Genomic DNA, 21,529 nt, shown 5'->3' with positions numbered 1-21,529 from the left:
CTGTTTTTTGTCATGTTCAGGGACTACAGTCCCAGATCCTCCAAGTCCCAGATCAAGGGGAGGGGAGGGGAGGGTAAAGGGAAAGCCAAAGCTTTCGGTTTCTGTTTGTCCTATTGCGTCAAGCGAGCGTGCGTCGTTGAAAGAGTGTAGCGCTTTGTTGTGATTTAAGAATCAGCGTCGACTCAATATAGCAAATTTGCTGTAGATTTTTGTGTCACTAAGGTATGAGCATTCAAGTGTTCAATCATCCCTGACGATAATAAAAATTACAGACGTTAAAAGTATGTTTATTAATGCATGGGTAGCCTAATTATTGGGAATTTGGCAGTTCTGCAGATTAACTCCCATTGAACAAATAGCCAGAGGCTGAAAGAAACACGCAAAAGTTTTGTCTGCCATGGCCATACTGTGAAAGATTTATCAACAACCTTGAAAAGCACGGTGTAATAAACACGCTGGACTGAATATACCCATTTCTGAATTTATGTACAAGTATCACCCTTTTTTTGGTCTGCGTGAGTCAATTATATGTCATTACATTAAAATACTGTTTAATAATATTAAACTCATATACACGTTTCTGTGTATTAATATTCGTGAAGCGAAGGAATTCATGACTGGAAAACCACGGTCCTGCACGTATTTTAGTTTTAAGGATCTTTGGTTTTACAAAACACAATTTAAGTAACAAATTGCAGGTTGCGAAATATCTCCAGCTAATGTGTTTTTTTTTTTTAAAACATAAGATGCAACGATACACAACAGTTTCAAAAGACCAGCCCTGCCAAATGGGAACAGTAACTAGATAACTTCTTGTAAAACAAGTTGCAGTGCGCTGCTGCCGCGGCGGATTCATTCCATGATTGGTGTGTTTGTGAGTCAATCATAATGACGTAGTTAACATTACGTATTGGATCACCTATTTCGTAATTGGTCAAATTTGTATCACAGACTGCCTTGTGAATCCTGTTCGCGCTTTATGATTGGCGGGATTGCCAAGTTTAAATTTAAAATGTACTGGACCGGGACAGTTTTGATGAATACAAACCGTAAGCGAGTTTACACATAGCTGGATTGAAGAAGAGCTACGCTGTACTGTTGATATTTCATCGTAAAGGAATCTGTTTCTTTTTTTAAAAAATTTGAGACAATTGTACAAGAAAGTTAAGGTAAGTAGGTACGATATTAATTTGTTGGATTTGTAACTACATATTCCGTTTATAACACCGTTAACATAACGTGCTGTTGTATATGGTTGATGGATGTAAACGTTTGTAATAACTTACATCTGTTTTCTAAAGTATGTCATTCATCATTTAATAATTTTATTAGCCTCGTACAAAGTTGCTATTCTGGGGAAGAGGGCCATTTAAAAAGATTGAAATCATTTTTTAACTTTGTCAGCGGTGACAGTGATTCCTACTTTATCCTTACGGCTTTGGCAGGACTAGTTTTTTTTTTTTTTTTTTTTTTTTTTTTTTTGTTGTTATTTTTTACATTAATGGCAGTGCATTGAATTTATCTTAATGTCAAGATGGGTCAATCTGAATCGTTAATGTCAGGTTTCCTAAGACATTAGTCTGTTTCGTGATGTTATGTGCTGTGAGATACCAATCAGACCAGGCAAATAACGCCACGGAGTAGTAGTGTTCAAAATAAACGCTGCCATCCTGTGTTTTATGCAGTAATACTCTGACCATTGTTACCGTTAACAGCCATATTGGCCTCCTATTGCTGGCAGTGGTAAACATTTTATTTAATATTGCTCTGTCTAAGGCTGAAAGTCACGGATTTCGTTGTGCTGTATTGTAGTCACAAAATAAATACGCAAATTATTTTCTGTTCGGTAAATCACAAGTCAGAGACGTTTCCAACACCTTTTTTTTCGTATTGGTGAATTAACAGGGTTTTGACATCAGCAGATCACATGTTTGGCAGTAATGTGATGGGAACGTAGCTAATTAAAAAAAATTAACCCCTCCCCCGACACCTGTATTGTATTGTCAGATTTGTAATTTTACATAGTTTACAAAACGTCAAGGATCATAAGCCCAAAAAGTGATTTACATTTTGTTAGCGTCTTGCCATTATTGATTTGTATTCCTCCTTCCCTCCATGTTTTCTCTCTGCTATTTTTTTCACTTAATATACTGCTCGTGGTTTATTAGGGAAAATTTAGTTTTTTGATGGTTACAGATCTGCTGTAAATGTATTTTAGAACACTTCATATGACAGTGAGGTGTGAGTAAAGCTACTTGGGTAAAAAAAAAAGACAGGCAATGTGCACAGTAGGCTAGGTAAGCAATAAGACCAATCAGGTTGGGTGATATTGGGCAATCGTGTACCGCCCAAGGGTGTAATGAAGCCAGACTCCACAGGCAGAGATCCTTATAGACCTTAGAAGGTCTGGTATTTACCAATAACGACCACCCTGGAGGGTCTTATTGCGCTTAGAAAATGGTAACTGTTTTGAAGGGGGGGAGCTTTGTGGTTTTGAATGAAGTCGCTCAAGCATATGTCCAGGTGAAAAGGCACTTGTTGGTACTTTATTTCCTGGTCATCTATTGAGTTAATGTACCCCCCATGCCAAGCGTACTAGCCAACGAGGTACCAGGAAATAAAAAAAGCCAGTTTTCTAAAGAATGAATTGGAGCAAAGGATTTTATTTAACCGTAATTGAAATTAAGTCAGAATCTGATTGGTACCTAGAGGTTGAGAACCTCAGTATTAAAATAAACTGGGATTCATGGCAAATTACCCCTTAACATTTATTCACTTTGATGGGTTTTTTTATTATTATTTTTTTTTTAGGACTTAAAACCATTTTGACCAAGATCTATAAAGCATCCACATTTTCATATAACTGCTGGAACTTGGCTCATATGGTCCTAGGTTGCTATAATAAGGGATGTATATTAAATTGTGCATGGCTGTATTTACCTTACAACTTGCCCACCTGATCTCACTAATTTGAAAATGTTTCCTCAATGCAGTTTTTTTTGTTTTCTAAAACCTGGTTTTAGAAATAAACTGTTAAACATGCACATTTCCTGCAAATGATGATCTGACTATAAGCTGCCTGAATACTTTTATGAGAGGATCTACAGTGTGTTTAATAACCATAAATGCCCCTCCTTCTGGTTCTGGTGAAACAAAACATCTCGCTGTCCATAGACATCTATTGAAAAAAGCTAGTTATTATTTTAACGAGTTGTTCAAAAGTGAGTTTTTTCAAATCAATCTGTTTCTTTATATAAAAAAAATGTATTGTGCATTCACAAACTTTCCTTTCTAGAATGAGCCTGATTGCAGTGAACGATGAGAACTTGGGAGTTGATCCTTCGAGTAACTGTGTCAGCTCAGAAAAGTGTGATTTCCTTTGCCTGTCGCAACAACCCACAGGGAGGCCTTCTATCCTGCGACTGTCCCAAAAAGAGAACGTGCCTCAGAAAAGCTTGATCAAGGGTGTGAAGGTATTAGTTTTGCTATTGCAAAAATTGCATTATGCATGCAAATTGGTAATGTTTAGTCAAATGTTTTTTTGTGAAGGGATTGCAGTATTATTCAACATGATTGTATCTTGTTTGCTAGGATCTAAAAGTACAACTCCACTTGATCTTAATGTTTTTAATTGCAGTATAAAACTAACAGCCTTGCACACTACCTCCACCAATCAAGTTAAAGTATTTCAGAATATCCTAGGTTTAGTTCTACATTACTGTAGCTGACTTCTTTTATTATACGCGCACACACACAGAGTAATCCATCGCACATCTGCCATAACCGTTTATCCACCATGATCAATCTCTTCAGCAACATTGGTTTATTATTGATCAAAAAAGATTAGTTCAGAGATTGTAGATCCTACCAAAGTTTTCATACACTGTTGTATGTGTTCCGTGCGCTGCCATTGCTGGTAGTGTCACATGAGCTGTTCAGTGTGCTGACATTGTACCGCGACGGCAGCTGATTTGCAAGACAATGTGGGAATGGACTGGGGAAGAGAGTGGGAGTACTCAGTAAATGTGTGTTTGTAAATTGTGTTCTTGTTCAGATATGTTGCTGTTGTCTGTGTGTTTTGGTGCTGGTGTGACTGAGAGCTGAGAGACTTCCAGAGTGGGATGATAGCAGGTCTGACAAAGTCAGAGATAGGGAGTGTTTGACCAATGAGGAAGGGGGAGGGACATGTGTGGAGATAAGTTTGAAAGAGAAGCAGGACCTGGTGGTGGGAGAATTGAGAGGAGGTTGAATTTGCAAGTGAGAGAAGAGCCAGTGTTAACTAAAAGCTAAATGCATACATACACACACACAGCGGTTTCCTGCTGCACTGAACCGCAACTGTTTGTCTCATTATATCCTGGAAACCCTGCAGCTCAGCGCTACAATATGTAAATAAATCCTGTTCGCCTGCGGGGCGTATCAACTTCAACCTCCATCTTGATCTCCTGCCTGTCATTTAGCAGCCACTTCACGCACCCTGACAGCTACTCTGTCACAAGCATCAATACCCTGTATCTTTTTAATTTTAGGGGAGCACCCTAATAAAAGCTCAATCTCAAAACAATAATAAGTCATTGTTACAGCTGTGTATAATGGGGATTTAAAACAGGATTAATTGATCTGCGTTTTTACATAATATATGCCCTTACTCGGGTCGTGAACTAATGTTTTTTGACATCTATTCTGATAAAAAAATCAGATATTTGTATTTGCTACAAATGATAAATACCTTGCACTTATTTACTGTCTTACCAGAATTTGTGCAACATTTTATATATATCTATATATATATCTATATCTATATCTATATCTATATCTATCAACCAACCAAGGGTGCTGGAACTGAGGGTGTGGTAGCACCCCCTGGCTTTGCATGGCTTCCATGATATACAGGGGTCGGTTCTGTTCAATGGCTTTCAGCACCCCCACTTTAAAAATTGTTCCAGTGTCACTGGAATCAACACAGCAGCTCTTGAGAATCTACTTAAAAGTTTTGGACTGCAAAAAGTAAACAAACCAGCACGCATAGTGATTTCTATGGAAAGCCGTCTGATTCAAAATTGTGTTGTGCTGCTTGAGTGAGCCAGAATCTCATGGGACAGAAAAAAGGCAAGCGTGTCATTCAAATGCCTTGATTAAACAGTACCCAACTTACTGAAAATGTTGTCTAGCAATATAATGGCTTTTATTACTTTAAAAAACTAACATATTTAAATTGAGCGACTATCTGAACATGAAAATCCTTTGTTCGTCCCAGCACTTCTATATAAAAAATATACTTTTATGGTTCCACAGAATCTGGCTGCTTCTACAATACATTATGTTGACCCAGCTCCTGTGTTTTAACTCGCCTTGAAATATCTCCATGTGTCTCTTCAATTAAACAGGATAAACTTCCCAGTGATGTGCCTGAAGTATCTTCTCAAAATTAAGTGTCCAGGTGGCTGAACATTAGTTAATTTTTCTTTTTTTTCAAACGTGAAAAAATAAAAAATGCAAAAACTTAACTGTGGGTGGAGGTTTTTGAAAAAACAAACTGGGTACCATGTTTTTCCTTTCTATCTTTAGGTATGCTTTCAGACACCGGTGCGGGATCCTGTCACACACAAGATTGTCTCTCAAGCTAGCAAGATGGAGAGCAGCTTCACATTGGATGATTGCACAAAGGCTTTAGAAAAGTTATCTTTGGAAACAAGCAAAGCTAAGACTGCTGAGTAAGTTCATGCACTGTTTTTTGGTACTCAAAGCTGCTTTACCAACTGCATATTGCCAGAGCAATTTAAGACAACACTAAGATTTTCTGCTGCTAGCCCAGCTTTTTATTTTTGGTTATATGCAATAAAACAAATTGGTACAATGTTAAGATCAAATCTTTGAATACCTTTGAATGTCTAGTTACTAATTAAGAATAATGCAAGCCAATAGTAGAACATGACTAAGATTTAAGAATAGAAATTGTTTAAAAATAGAAAAATGGCTGACGCTTCTTTTTGGGTTATGACTTCAGAAAAGCAAAATTTCAGTTGGATGTTTTGTTTCCTTTTTTTATTTTTGTAAAGTGGCAGTTCTGCATAGTTTTGTGGCTTTTTTGTTCGTTGTTTAAGGATTTCTGAAGTGGCATGGTATATGTTGATCAAATGGTAGTCAGAGTCAATCAGGGAACTTTTCTATTACTGTGAAAATAAGGTTTGGTAGTATGCAGAAACATCAAATGCTGTTTTTTTATTTTGTAGTCTTTATATTAAAATTAGCATTTTTAATATATTCTTGGGACAAGCTGCTATGCCCAGCTTTCAGAATAGTGTTTATAAACAAAGGGAGAAATGGACAATGGTTGTTGTTGGCCCTCTGTGCAGAGCTTGAACATGGCAATGTCTGTGTTCTGAATGCTGCACAAACCTGTTTGTTTTGTTTTTAATGGGTAATGTGTAGTTTGTTTAATGAGTGAGTAGTTTTAAAATTAGTTTAACGGTGCTTTCTAATTTAAAAACAAACAAACAAAAGTGTGATACAATGTTCTTGGGCAGTCTGTCTGCAGTTCATACAGTATCTATCGTCCACTGGAAAAAGGTAAAACATTTTATGTTTTGAGTTGGTGTGACTTACTGGATGTGGGTTTTTGTGTAGCGTTTTAATTTATGAATGTTCAGAAATCTCATTCAGCTGCAATTCATACTAAGTTGTGCAGCATCCATATTTTTGCTGAATCCAACTTGTGGGAGTTTGAAATTGAATGTATTGAGTCTTTTTGAAGAAATGTATTTAAAATTATTAACTTTTTTTGCAGTACTTCTGTGCACATTGAAAACAAGGAGAAGAATCAAGATAGTGAATGTAAAGCAGGTAATGTTTCGAAATCTCGCCTGTCAATTCAATAGACACTACAGCAGTGGCACTTTAACCATATAGTACCATATAGTACTATTTGTTAACCAATTAGTACCTAATTATTAAACTGAGTCAACTAAACCCCTCCTCATGGGGGGGGCCTGACTACCAAAAAATAAATCTACATATAAACTTAGTTTTTTGTCATTTTTTAAACCCTCAACTGAAATGCCTAGTAATTAATTTTTGTATGATCCTCTGAAGTACGTGCGTGTGCTACCAATTCGAAAAATAGAACACAGTGCCGGTTTGAACGCCATTTTAAAATTCTCTAAAAACATTGATTTTAAACTATTATAAATATGTTTATTTTCATTTTATATTAAACATGTTTTTCAAAAGTGCATCCTTTGACTGGACATAATGGGTCAGGGTTAGGGATAAACGACTGACCTTGCTTTTAAGATTTAATATATATTACAAAAGCATAAATAAGTGCTACAATTATTTTATAATAAAAAAAATAGTGGTAAGTAATGTTATACACTATTTACAGTGTCGTCTTTCTTGCAGTAGCAGAACAGCTAGATCAAATGCGGAAGGTCCGGGGGGGGGGATATTCAGAATCTAGTGTAAAATTACATTGTCAACTGTCAGCAGATAGTCTTTAGTAATACATGTAAAAACAAATTGCACTGATACAGTTCTTAAATTAGTGACGAATAAAAAAAAAAAAAAAATAACTGACCGTTTGACATTTGTGATTTTATTGGATGCAGAGCTCCAGGAAAAAGATGGTATGGGATTGGGTGGACGTGATACACTATACAGGGCATAGTGGGGATTGAAGTTCTGCGCTGGAGATGACCCCATAATAGAAAAAAAAAACATGCATGATTAAAAGTAAAAAAAAAAAAAATAAAATAACCGAACCACCAAAGGCAACATTTGCCCGCTAGCTGCTTTCAAAAGCCAAATTTGGATGGAAAACCATCAATCTAGCAGCACTGATCAATGGGGAGTAGCCTAAAAGTCGCATGTGAGATGCATTCATTACCTATTAAATGTTACCTCAAGTTCATGCACAAATAAAATGTGAATTTGTATAATTTTGTGTTATAAAAATCAATATTGTAATTGGTGTGCCGGTGTCACAGGAAATAAGTTAGCGGTTGCCTTTTTGAGCCTTTCTGCACACATGCATAGTTTAAAGTTAAAGGCAAGGTTCTGTGAAAATATATCCAAGATTTTACAGATGCCGTTTGTACTTTTTTTTTTAAGAAACGAAAACAGGTATTGCAGGCTCTTTTTTGTTTAAATGTGACGTTTGGCATCATATTTATCGAAGTGTATTGCTGTGTGGCAGAGCACAGCTCTGCCCTTTAGAAATTGGCAGGGATGGGGTTAAATTCCCCTACCTGCCTGGGTTCATTGTGTTCAGGTGGCTGGGGATGATTAGTTTAATTAATGATCAATCAGCGCCCAGCCACCTGACATAAAAGGAGGCCTCTGCTTCTCATTTGAGAGGAGGAAGCTGAGGAAGCAGGTTGGTGTTTGGTTGTTTTGTGATTTTTGAATTTTGATAAATCCAGTGAAGGCATTGCCCAGCCTGGAAACTTTATTTTTGTGAGTTTTGTTTTTGCTTTATTTGTGTGAGTATCTGTTTTGCCCTTGTGCACTTTATTTTTTGTGTTTATTTATAATAAAATTGTTACTTTTTTGAACTGCAGACTGTCTCTGGGCCTCTCTCCACTCACCAGCCTGCCACATGCAGACTATTTACTTCTGTTTTAAAAAAAAAAAAAAAAAAAAATTGTCATCTTATCAAAGTGTAAATGTACGTTTTTAAAAATACATTGATGTGCAGTGTGGTTTTTAGCAAATAAATATTTTAAAAACATTATTTTGTCAGTATAATTTGTTTATGCAGAGAAACATTTGGCAAGAAGTGATTTCATTTCCTTTCAAAAAATGTTGTCTTATCATACTGTGGGGTAAGCAAATAAGCGTTTATTCTATGTAGGCTCAAGTTTAACCAAGTTATTTTCACGGTAATATGCTCAGTTTAGTATTTTTCTTAAATGTTATGGGGAAGTGGGTACAAACACTTATTGAATTACTGTTTTTGACATTTTAATCAAGTAACGTGTGGGAATTGTCTAAACCAGTTTTAATGTAAGATTGGCTTCTTATACATACAAAAACACACGCAGACTTCATATATATGGACGTGTATATACGCACGCCTGTACTATGAATGATAAATTAGAGTGCAGTACTTGCAGATCAATGCTTGTGATGTGGTCTGGTTTTGTTTTTGCTATTTTATAAAAAATTGTTTTAGATTTTGCGCCTTTTTTGGGGTGGGGGTGGGCCTGGGCAGTATACATTAGAGGGAAGGGGTTTGACTTGACAGCTGTTATTTAATTGCACAGAATTAAATCTTAATGCTTAATTGTTCTGATATGTCGTAACAAATATACAGAACATTTTTATTTCTTTCTGTAATATTTGGGACAATGAAAACATAATGTAAATATCCGGCAATTACAAACTTAATGACAACTCTGATCATGGTTTAAACTGGGAATGTTAAATGATAGATATTGTCATTTTTAAAATGTGTTAACGATTTAACACAAATATAATTACACAAAAATAAATCGCACGACCACGTCTTTGTAGTTTAAAGTTATCCGCTATTAAATAAAATACAACATGACAGTAAAAAGTGTTATCAATATTATAACAATGTGTTTTTGACCTTAACCACATATAACGTAGCTTTAATTAAGATCCCGACAACATTTTTAAAAGTGAAACAATTTTCTGAATTAGTTTATCGACAGAAAATGGAGACGACGACAACATTGCCTTTGTAAATTCTAAAATTTGCGCGTGCTCAGAAAGGCTCAAAAATGCAAAAGTAACTTATTTTACGACCTAACTTATTTCCCGTGACACTGGTACTTAATGTTGTAAGACTACACTTGTATATGTAATTTTGTTGGTACCGCCAGTATGTTTTACTTTAGCCTTGCATAAAGAACATACTGCAGTGTTTTATGCTATGCAGCATCTATACCTTTTTAGATGTTTTTATTAGAAAATGATTCCACACATGTGACTTTGCTTGCAGAATGTAAGCCGCTCAATCAGTTTACTTCTGCCATATTTTCTTTTGTATTAGCGTAGCTTGCATTACGTGTTCTCGCGGGAAATTTTTCAGTAAATGTTTCCCTGAATCAGTGTAACCAAAAATACTGATTATTGTAATGCCTGAATAATATACTGGTATATCGGTATTATTGCGCACCCCTACTATTTAACCTGTACTGGATCGACACTTCAGAATTGGAGTTCCTTATCATTGGTCTAGAGCAGGGGTTCCCAAAGTGTGGCCCCCCTCCTGACCGTTTTTACTTTTATTTTTTACATTTTCTGAAAGTTTTTGTAAAAAATTGCACGTGTAATTTGGGGGAAGTTAATACACAGCAATCAAAGTTAATAAATTCCCTAACATACATTTTGTACATATTTTGGATCAAATCTGGACCCTCTCAAGCCAATTTTATTAAGTTGTTATGCTCATTGTATGTGCACTGTCCCTTTAAAAAAATATAATGGCGCGTATAGTGCACAGCAGATTTACCGTAATGGAACTAAGAAAAGGCGCTTCTATTTAAATTATTATTTTTTCGTCTCCTATCGCTTTCCATGGATGAAGATGCGCAAAGACTGATGTCAAGACGTGAAGATACCATATAAGTAAAGTTGGATTACTTTATGCAGCTGAAGTAGCTAGCTGACTTCTGCAATGTTAACACTGCGACTGCAAGAAACGTTTCGGTTCAGGATACACAGGCACTTTTTCTGTTATAGATTTTATTATTTTAAGAGCAAAACTGTTCAGCTTCAACATCGGGAAAATGCTCTTTGTATAGTATTGTAGTTTTGGTGTTCAGCTTGGATCTTTTGTTAGGGAAAGTACTACTCTAGTAACAGTACCGGCTACAGTTTACAATTGTTACTGTTACATTTCTTTTTTGTAGAGTGTTTGAGTAAGACTATAGTTAGGCTACAGTGCCAATGTAATGGCAGATAATTTATGAATACATGAATGCTGCACTTTAAATAGAAATGTGTGTTTATGTAGTTGATTTCAGGAAGAAAAAATAAACATCAAGGTAAAATACAGTAACGTCTGTTTTATTTCTGCACATTTACTAAGGAAATAGCTCCAAATGTCCACACCATTGGGCAATTTACATAATTTGTTTAATTTGAATTTGCACATCTCGGACCAAGTTAAGCAGAGTTCACTGTACATACATTCAGCTCTTAGTGAAGTGGTTAGTTCTACAAGTCAAGATGCATTCTGCCTCACTACTGAAGAATAACCCACAAGAGTTTATCTTTAATTGTTGTGACCAGGACAATGTAAGATGTGACAGCATGATGTTGGTGATCAAACCTAAGCCTGTTGTGGCACCAAGACACAGGATTAAATACAAATACATTTCAAAGCTGCTGGTGTTGCATTGGTAGTAATATACATTACTCGTTTAAATACAAAAATGTATAGTAAGTAAAAAGGGTATGATTTGGGACATTTCGGTTTCTTGAGTGGTACATTTTCTTGTGTTGGGGGGCCCCCCCCCCATTCCATGCAACCTCTGGAAATTGGCCCTCCATCACAAACTTTGGGAACCCCCGGTCTAGAGTTTGAGTGTGAATTGCCTATCACTGCATAACTAACGTCTACCCTTTGGGCAGGCAACTTCAGCTTCAGTACTGTTGTCGCTTCATTTAGAAACGTACAATTTGTGTACTGGATGCACACTTATTCTACTTTAGCCTATTTTGGTACATTTTGTTTTGCATTGTGAGTGGGACATATGAACATGTGACTAATTCTTTATTTCTTTTTAGATGCAAATGAGGAGGTGCCTTACCCAGATGATGAACTACCTGTACAAAGCAAAGGAGCGTACACAATTGATTTTGACCACCTTGATTCCATCAACCCCTTTAAGAGTGGTAGTCAGCAGGGGAATTCCCTTCCTAACATAGGAAATTCACCAGTTAAAGTGTCAAAGAGCCAAGAACAAAATAAGTCTTCTGTAAATGTGACGACAAACCCAGAGAAGCCCTTGCCAGAGAATATAACTCAGAGTGAATCGTTGGAAGATACACTCCCTGTTACCCCAAGGCTGGATAATTCAGTTCCTGAAATAGAATTGCAGCAATTGGTAGAAACTGCAGACAACACTGGCAGCCCTGTTTCTGTCAAAGATACTTCAGGCACTGGTTTGTCTCATGATGTATCTGGAGAAGATGCAGAGGTGATAGTTCCCAAGGGAAATTACAATCTGGATTTGGACAATCTGGATATGATTAACCCTTTTACATCATCTTCAAATGTGAACAATTCCCCACCACCGGCCCTAGGATCTTGCAACCTTGATGTTGATGTTGATTCCATTAATCCTTTCAAGTGCAGTGGTTCAGCACTCCAGAACTCACCCGTTGTTGGTGGTTCCAAGACGCCCATTGAAAGGTCTTCACTAGCGAAAGATGTCCCTGAAAAACTGGAATGCAGTAAGCCTTCCATAGGTGAATGCCCACCAAATGAAGATGAACCTGTTCATCTAGAGGCCAGGAGGCCCATTAGTGAAACCTCTGCACCTGTGAAAGAAACCAACAAACCTGCAGAAAATTCTCCACCAGTGAAAGATCAGCCTATGAAACTGGAATTTAATTTTGATGATGACAGCAAGCCCAAGAAGAAACCTCCCAAAAGCTTTGGCAAGAGGCCACCTGGTTCCAAGCTGTCTGCCAAGAAACCGGTGGCACCCACTGAAATAGCAGAACCTCCCAAATCGCAAGAAGTTAGTGATAAACCAGCTGATGATGACGTTCCCCATCCAAAGGCATCTTATAATTTTGACTTTGACAAGTTTAATGACCCCAATTTTAACCCATTTGGGACTGGTACAAAAATAAACAGTTCTCCAAAACTAGATGCTAAAGCCACTTCAGGTGCCCCAGCTGAAGAAAAGGCAGAGGTTGCATCTCACAAAGTTTCAGAGCTCCCGAAGCTTGAACTTGGTGAAAAACCAGTTAAAGATGAATCTTCTGCAGTGCCAATGTAAGTCTTGATAGTGAAGTCGTATGTGGGTTTGAGGGTATTTGTCCATATTGTTAAATATGTCTGATCAAAAGTTTTCATAGAATTGGTTCAGCAGTACTGCTTCTGGTGGACCAGCTAAAATTCTGTGCATGGTCAAATCTGGTTGCAAATGATGTGAGTGAACTGGTTAGCAAAAGACCCTACATTTTATTTCAACATTGTCCACTTTTTACAGGTCAGCCAAAGTACCTACCTTGAATGGGGAAAGACCACCAGCTGCAGAGGTAAAGCTTTTTTATTATTATTTTTTTATTATTATTTGTTTGTTTTTTAATTTACTTTAATAAATGTATCGACCAAAGTACAGGCTTTGATTGTTTGAGTTGGACGATTTAAGCTTTAAAATTTAATGATTGTGTGCATTGCTTTCACATCCAGCTATCTTCAACATAAGTAGGCCTAAATGCTGTTTTATGATGGTTTTAATAAGTTGGGCTGTAGAACTGTAGCTGTTCCTTCTGCAATGATTCCTATTTGATTTCTTTAGTAATATATATAATCACTAAAGCACAACCTTCCAGAGAATACAATTTTATTTTGTATGGACGTAAAATCCTTGTATCCAAGTGTCCCTCGTAAAGAAACTTTAGAAGCTTGTCAAAAAGCACTAGATAATAGACTAGATAAATCAATACCAACAGCAGAGGTGCTGAACATGATCAATGTAGTTTTAGAAAAGTTATTTTACATTTGTTGATAAATTACAAACAAAACGATGGTACAGCAATAGGATCTAAATTAGGAATGCATTTTGCCAGTACATACATGGGGAAATGGGAAGAACAATTATTTAGAAAATCAGAAAGAGAACCGTTAGAATACATTTGGTTTGTAGATGATATTTTTGGGGTTTGGACACATGGAGAAGAATCTATTTTCCAGTTTCATAAAATGGCAAATTAAATGCACAGTAATATTAAGGTGGACGTTCAATGGACAAGAAAAGAAATAGAATTTTTAGATACCACAGTAAAACTTGAAGGTTCAGTTGAGATTGACCTCTTCTATAAACCTACTGACATGCACCAGTATTTACACATGTCCTCTGCAGGGCAATCCCAAAGGGGCTAGGAATAAGAATACGAAGAATATGCTCTAAAGAAAATGACTGTAAAACAAAGACGTATTAAAAACTAATCTTAAAAAAGAGGATACAAAAAATTAGAGACAGTAAAGAAAAGTGGATAAACTAAAAATAGATTATCTACTAGATTATAAAAAGAGATAAATAGGTCGAGTCCCATTAGTAATGACGTACTCTAAACTTTTGCCCAATATTTCTAAGATAGTTTGGAAACACTTGCGGATTCTACATAATTCAGCAAAATTAAAAAAACTATTTAAGGCCCCAGTTGTAGCATTCAAAAGAGAAGCTAATTTAGGTGATATTCTAGTTCACAGTAAACATAAAAGAATAATTGACAGAATAGTTTCTACAAATACTTGCACTAGTACATGTAAAGTTTGTAAATACATGGACAAAAGTAAAAATATAATTAAACATAAGAACAGCACATCCACTAAAAACTAATATCTACTGTAAAAATAGCAATGTTTATGGAATAGCCTGTGAAAAATGTGACAAAATAAAATATGTTGGAGACTGGAACAACTTTATATAAAAGAATTCAGGACCAACTTTCATTAATTAGAAATAGAAAATGAATGAACCAATAGTACAGCACTTCACCCGTCAAGGACATGACACAAATGATGTAAAGTTTGTAGTATTAGAACAGCTAAAATTAGACAATGTGACATATAGAAGAATAAAAGAAAGTAAATGGATAAATAGACTGAACACAATTATGCCAGCAGGACTCAACAGAAAAGAATGAACTAATTAATTTCACATATAGAACACCATTACATCATGTAAGAATAAATCATGGATTTAAATATAAACAATAACAAGTAGTTGTCATGCCGGCAAACACCTATAAATACCTCCAATGTTTTGATTCAAACACAGGCTCCCATGAGAAAGATATGTACAACATATCCAAACGTTGGGCAGCTGGCTCTTTTTTTTTTAATATATATTAAAAAATGTAAAATATAATATTTATTTTATTAAAGCCATGTCAATTGTTTTTTTTTAAAGGACGTGGTGCCAGGACCACCAAGCAATAATCCTCCTGTCATTAAAGAGGTCAATCTGGCGTTAGGCAATGGGAATCTGACCATGGAAATGCCAGTGACTCAGCCAGAGTGGATCATGCAAAGAAGTGCAGCAGAATCATTTATGAACTTCACTGTATCTAACCATGACATTACAACAGATGAGTCATTCAGGCCAGGATCAGAATGTATGCCACTTTTTTTTTTTTTTTTTTTTTATGAACTTTTGTTAATTATCTAACATGTTTGGCATAATATGTATTGCATTCAGTAACATGCCTCTACTATCACAGCTGTAAATTCAAAGTTAAAGCCATCAGTATGATAAAGTTGACCAGGCTATATAGAGAGTATTATAAAATAAGAATTGACAAGTTTCAATACAATCTGAAACTTTCCAGATATATATGCAAAAATTGAAGTGACATATAGATACCACCCTTCACATCGTTGGGTAGGCCTGATGCATGAAGCATAGCTGTCATTCAAGGTTTTGCAAGACTAAACGAGAGCCTTGTACAGCAAGTTAATTGCTCTGTTTGCTTCAGTTGTAGCTTCCGGTTTTAATGAGCCAGTTGACTACCTGGAACAGTTTGGAACGTCCACGGTAAGTTTGCCTCCAATTGTAACCCAGTACCACTGCAACTCTATATTTTGTGGCCACTTGAACATGTAGATTTATTTTTCTTTTTTCAGTTCAAGGAATCTGCGCTAAGAAAGCAGTCCCTGTACTTGAAGTTTGACCCATTGCTGAAAGAGAGCCCAAAGAAATCTCTGCCCGCAATGTGCAATGGCATACCACTCCCTTGTTCAGTCCTTTCAAGGTACATGTAACAAGTAGTGTGGTTCAGATGGACTGCTTGTGATCACATTCAGCATTATGCTTTGTCATTTGTTTGTGTAGATGTAAATAGTCCAGAAACTTACAGATGGTGATGGGTTTTTTTTTTTGTACCAATTCATTGTTTATGGCTTTCTTTAGTAGTTGAACACTTAATAATAAATACTGATGCTGTCTGTATTGGATTTTAGGTTTGGTGAAGTATGGGACTTGTCACCTGGAGTTGAAAACAAAGTGCAAAGTGAAGAAAAGCCTAAGGAATTGAATATTCTTGAAACGTCCCCAGTGGCGGTAAGTATTAAGTTTGAAGGGAGAAATGTACGTTTCTCTGGAAGTATACATTTAAATAAAAGTAGTGGTAATGAGTGCCCTTATTCATTTTAGGGTTATTATGTTAATTTGATAGAAAATACTGTTTGCTGATGCAGTATTGAAGACCTTAACGGTATTCAAATCAAATGGATTACGTTTTACTTGGATAGAAATCTTTAATTTTAAATCTTTCAACATTTTTGTTTTTTAGATGACTGCTCCTCTGGTGCCTGGTGTGCCTAGTGGCTTACATTCTCTAGTCCCTGACTTTCCCCTCCCCACTAGTAGTGCAGAAGATGCAATCGTTGAAGTCTTAAAATACAGTCAAAAAGACATGGATGCTGCCATTGAGGAAGTCAGACGACAGGTACAAATTAAATGTTCAATACAATAGTTTCTGTACAACATGATCATTAGGGTAATGGAATACTGTCCATAAGTACATCTTGTGAAGTTATATTGAAATAACATTAAAATGAAGAAATAAACAAAACAGTATTGCAATTGGCAGTTCCTTTTCCAATAGTTTTGCCCTGTGTATTGTATAGATAATACAGCAATGGCATATGCACTCCCAAATTAATATGTAATGTTCTGTTTAGGTTCAAGAAAAAGAGAAAGTAATTGATGAGTGGCAGGACAAATATAACAAACTGCGGACGGATTACACTATAATGGAGTAGGTATTTTGGAAACTACTGCTTTTATGTAACTGTATGCATGATATTATGTTTTTCTTATCTAACTTTTTTTTTTTTTTCTCCCTTAGGACAATTGTGGCAGAGTTTGAAACAACAATAGCCCAAATTGTAGGTATGTATATAACAGTTTGGGCACGGTAATGTTTTATACATTGTTAAACTCCTTGGGTGGCAGGCTTTGTAATGGTCAACATGTGATGGTTAAATTCTGTTTCAGATGATGGCCAGAAACAGAAAGAGGCAGCTAAAGCTGAAATCCAGAAAGTCAGTGAGGAGAAGCAGCAGGTCCTTCTTGACTTGAGTTCAATGGAGACCTCTTTTTCAGACCTCTTTAAAAGGTTTGATAAACAGAAAGAAGCAATAGAAGGTTATAGAAAGGTAAGAAATTAACTTGATTCTTATTTAATACATAACATGTAGGAAACTATTGCAGACCCCATGTTCTATTATCCTTTTTACAACATGACTGACTTCTATCACATTTTAAGCACCTCAACAAGTTAGGAGTAGAAAGCAGATTGAGTAGTGTTTCCCATTGGGAAACTGCCTCTGTTCTTTGATAGGGAGCCCCAAAACCAAGGATAAGACAATGATGCACTAGATGGGTGGAGCAAAGACAGGGGCTAGTGCCTGGAGCCCACAAAGGCTGCTGTTCAGATTGTATGTGGGAATAGACCGGCTGGTAATGTGTTTTGCAATGGCTACTAGTGCAGCCAAGTTTGAAGAAAAGCTGGAGTTAGCTTACTGTGACTCCTGATAGTCAATGGATAGATGTCATATAATATTTTTTATTTTTTTGGTGGTAATTTTGTAATGCATACAATTGCTACTGCCAAACAGTGTGTTTACTGGGTTAATACTGTATATTGGTTAAGTGAATGTGTTCAAATCGCACCTCCCAGTTTTGTTTGATTTTAAACATTTTCAAAAAATAATTGATTGAATGAAATATGCAGACAAGTGGTTTTAAAAAAAAAAAAAAAAAAAACTATTTGTTTATTGCTCCCCACATGCTCATTATGAAATCAGAATAGAAATATTGACTCTCTGGGTGAGCATGAACAAACACGTGACAACCAGTGTTTATTTTAAATGTTGTTGTTATATAAGCTTTTTTAAACATTTCAAAAGAACGAACATAACAGGTGGTACAGAACACGTACAGAAACATTGGCAACTCCATGTGGATGAAAGTTCAGTTAGCATTTTTTTACATGTTTTAAAGAAAGCCAAAAACAGATGTTTTAGTGCATTCACACCTTCATCTAGGCATCAAAGTATAAACAAGAATCCCAGAAATATATACAATTACAGATAGAAAAAAGAAAAATACACATTGCATAAAAATGTAAGTTCAAATTATTCATAAATCTGTCTAGGAATCAGACAACTGATTTATAGTACGTTCAAACTGAACTTGAGGTAAATTTATTAGATATATAGATGTTAAACACATACATGACAATTACAAAATCAGTTTCAATTGTCATGTAATCATGGATTGGTTCTTAAATTCTTACAAATTAGAAATTGTAGAAGTCAGTTGCTTCTGCTGTCTGCCCAATGCTTTGTATTACCCTCCACCTCTGAGTGGGCTCCAATAATGGTACCTGTAGTGATACAACCAGTGGATCATGGGATTGGTTGTCCTGTCCTTTTTACTCTCCTTGCCCAAAACCCGGATGGAGATTTAATAAAATGTTGAATAGACAATGCAACGTTTAGACTTCAGCAATGGTTACTACTTTATTGTACTGACAATACTTGTACAATATTTGTTAACTTGACTGTTTTGTGGTACTGTGCATGACCAAACGTGCTGTAAAAAAGTTTTTATTGACTATGCAAATTAAGTAGTAAGAAGGTATAATGCAACCACTTGTGGTGTTTGATTTTTAGAATGAAGAAACTTTAAAGAGATGTGCTCAAGACTACCTGGCTAGAATTAAGAAAGAGGAACAGAGGTACCAGACGCTGAAGGCTCATGCTGAGGAGAAAATAGGCCTGTAAGTACTGCACGGGTGTTTGTGGGTTTTTTTTTTTTTTTTAAATACATAACTTTATGGCATTTGTTTGAACAGGCTGGCTCTAGGAGTGATGTCAGGTCAGGAAATGAAACCAAAACTTGCAGCAATTGCGAGCGATACTGAGACGCTGCGGCGCTCAGTGTTTTATTAACACACAGAAAATAAAAGGCTGAACAAAACAGAACATGGCACTTAAGGCCAAAATAAGAAAATAAGTTTCAGAAGAAACAAGTATCGTGCTGGTCCTTCCAGCGCTAAATAGCAATTGTATTTATTTTATGTATCATTTTAATTCTCCCCTTCACACCTGTTCTCCACTCACTGAACACACAACCCTGAGTGAGTAAAACGTGCATCTATATACTGTTCTGGGATTCAATTACTAATTGGTGCAATCCTGTGTACACGTAATACCCCTTTTAATCTGCACGTGAAGTGATTGTGCCATCCTAATGTCTAAATCCAATTATAGATTTTAAATCGCTTGTGTTACACAGACACATTTATATCCCGTGCACCAATACCTATACACCAACATTAACACACCACACAAAATCCACACAGGGGCGAGGCACTCTGCCACAGTTTGCAGTTTAAGACTGTAGACAAGGAAAGCAGGATACCAATGAAGTCGCTTTATGAATGCAGTGTTTTCAGTGAAAGTTCTGTTCTGTTTAGTGCCAATGAGGAAATTGCCCAGGTTAGAACAAAATCCAAGGCAGAAACTGCAGCACTGCAGGCAACTTTACGCCGGGAGCAGATGAAAATCCAGTCGCTGGAGCGGAGTCTTGAACAAAAGGTGAGTAGAATGTGTACTACAGTCCAGGTGGCAGTATATAATACAATAGTATAGGAATAAAAAACAATGTTGTAAAAGAATCAGTTGTCAATCATTGGTGGACAGGGGGCTTTATTACCAATTGCTGGTTAAGAAGTATTAAAGTGGCTGTTTTAAGTACCATTCTTAAGATTGATTGATTACTGTGTGTAACAATTCCTATGACTTTTTGTACTGATGTTTTATGCCTATAATGCATACTAAAGTGTTGCCTGTAAAGTTTCCTAAAATTCATCCTTAGCTACATACTTTAGTTATATAAAATATAACCTTTCAGTGTCTTAGTGGACTCATTTATTTTTCTTTCTTTTAACAGGCAAAAGAAAATGAAGAATTAACAAAACTCTGCGATGAACTCATAATGAACGTGCAAAAAGGTGGCGCTCGCCAATGACCTGTAAATGTTATCTTTCTGATCTCCTCGTACTTTATCTTTCTTGTTTGTCTTTTTCATTGTTATATGTAGATAAAAGCACTGCTAATTAAAAATAAAGCTCCATTGCAAAATGACCATCCTGTGTGAATCTTATTAACCTGGATAAACCTGCAAGTGTAGTTAAAGCCATCCAGGTGAAAAGCGTTTTAACATGTTTGAAATTTTTAGAACATGCATGAAAAATTGGTGAATTCCCCCCCAATAAATTGTTGGTGTTTTCTATAGTTTCTAATTGTTCTATTTTAAAGATGTAAATTAGATTTAGAATAAAGCTTTAGAATAAAACAACAAATTATTACGTAACATGCATAAAATAAAAATAAGATGCAAAAACGAGTTTCATACATTGACAAAAGGATTTGGGCACCCTATAAAGGGCTGGACACAGTGTGCATGCCGCCTCTTTGTGAGTCGCGGCAGGGGAAAGTCAGTGGGCAGTCTGTTCTGTCATGGATGCATGTACAAGCAACAAACAGTAAATGGCAGTGGGAAGGGAAAACTCTTCCTACAGAAGATGAAAAGCTTAGTAAAAAAATAAATAATTCAAGTAATGAGGAGCTAAACCTATATATTTTATAAAACCTAATTTTAACCCCACCACCACCACAATTACCCAAAATATCAGGCAATTGTGTTTAAAATGAAATTAAAAACATGTTGCTGTTAAAATTTGAGATCTGTATAGTCTGCTGGCTATATGCTGAGACACAGTGTGAGTTAAATGTATCATTATGCATTTATATTATAATAAGTTTATGTAGCGCCTTTCATAATGGAAAGGCATCACAAAGCACTTTTACAAGATACAAGACTATGGCGTGTGAACTATGCATCAGCTGCAGAGTCACTTACAAGAACATCTCATCCGAAAGGCGCACAAGGTGGTTAAGTGACTTGCTCAGGTTCACGTAATGAGTCTGCCTGAGCTCGGATTTGAACCGGGTACCCCCTGGTTATAAGCCTGTATAACTACTGGACCACACAGCCTCCTACATTATAGCATTGAGCTTATACACATTAAAAACTAGATGCGGCAGTAATCGGTGGTACTGTGCATCTAACAAAATACCTGGAACAATGAACAGCAAACAAAGATAATTGCAATCGCCCTGCTCTACCAGAGAAAGAAAAAAATGTAAGATCGCTGTGGGTCCATGGCATTCTCAAGAAAAGAAAAGGGTATGGCGAATACTTATATCGTTGTTCTTTTTTGTTTTTTTTTTTTTTTTTTT

The 21,529-nt window shown here is 36.2% G+C and overlaps 1 protein-coding gene across 1 annotated transcript; it reads left to right on the top strand.

Annotated features, from left to right (window-relative positions):
• Positions 1 to 1,025: 1,025 nt before the first annotated feature.
• tacc3 (transforming, acidic coiled-coil containing protein 3) lies at positions 1,026 to 20,371 on the top strand. Its single transcript, XM_041277922.1, has 17 exons — positions 1,026 to 1,169; positions 3,296 to 3,473; positions 5,569 to 5,714; positions 6,788 to 6,843; positions 11,761 to 12,979; positions 13,197 to 13,245; positions 15,126 to 15,330; positions 15,691 to 15,749; positions 15,839 to 15,966; positions 16,175 to 16,274; positions 16,507 to 16,662; positions 16,898 to 16,974; positions 17,065 to 17,108; positions 17,214 to 17,374; positions 18,896 to 19,002; positions 19,702 to 19,822; positions 20,178 to 20,371. The coding sequence occupies exons 2-17, from the start codon at positions 3,297 to 3,299 to the stop codon at positions 20,253 to 20,255; spliced, it is 2,883 nt and encodes a 960-aa protein (XP_041133856.1). The 5' UTR covers positions 1,026 to 1,169; position 3,296; the 3' UTR covers positions 20,256 to 20,371.
• Positions 20,372 to 21,529: the final 1,158 nt, after the last annotated feature.

The sequence above is a fragment of the Polyodon spathula genome, chromosome 2, assembly GCF_017654505.1.
Source record: "Polyodon spathula isolate WHYD16114869_AA chromosome 2, ASM1765450v1, whole genome shotgun sequence".
Taxonomy (NCBI): domain Eukaryota; kingdom Metazoa; phylum Chordata; class Actinopteri; order Acipenseriformes; family Polyodontidae; genus Polyodon; species Polyodon spathula.
Note: the sequence above shows the minus strand (reverse complement) of the source record. Positions and strands in the feature narration are given on the sequence as shown.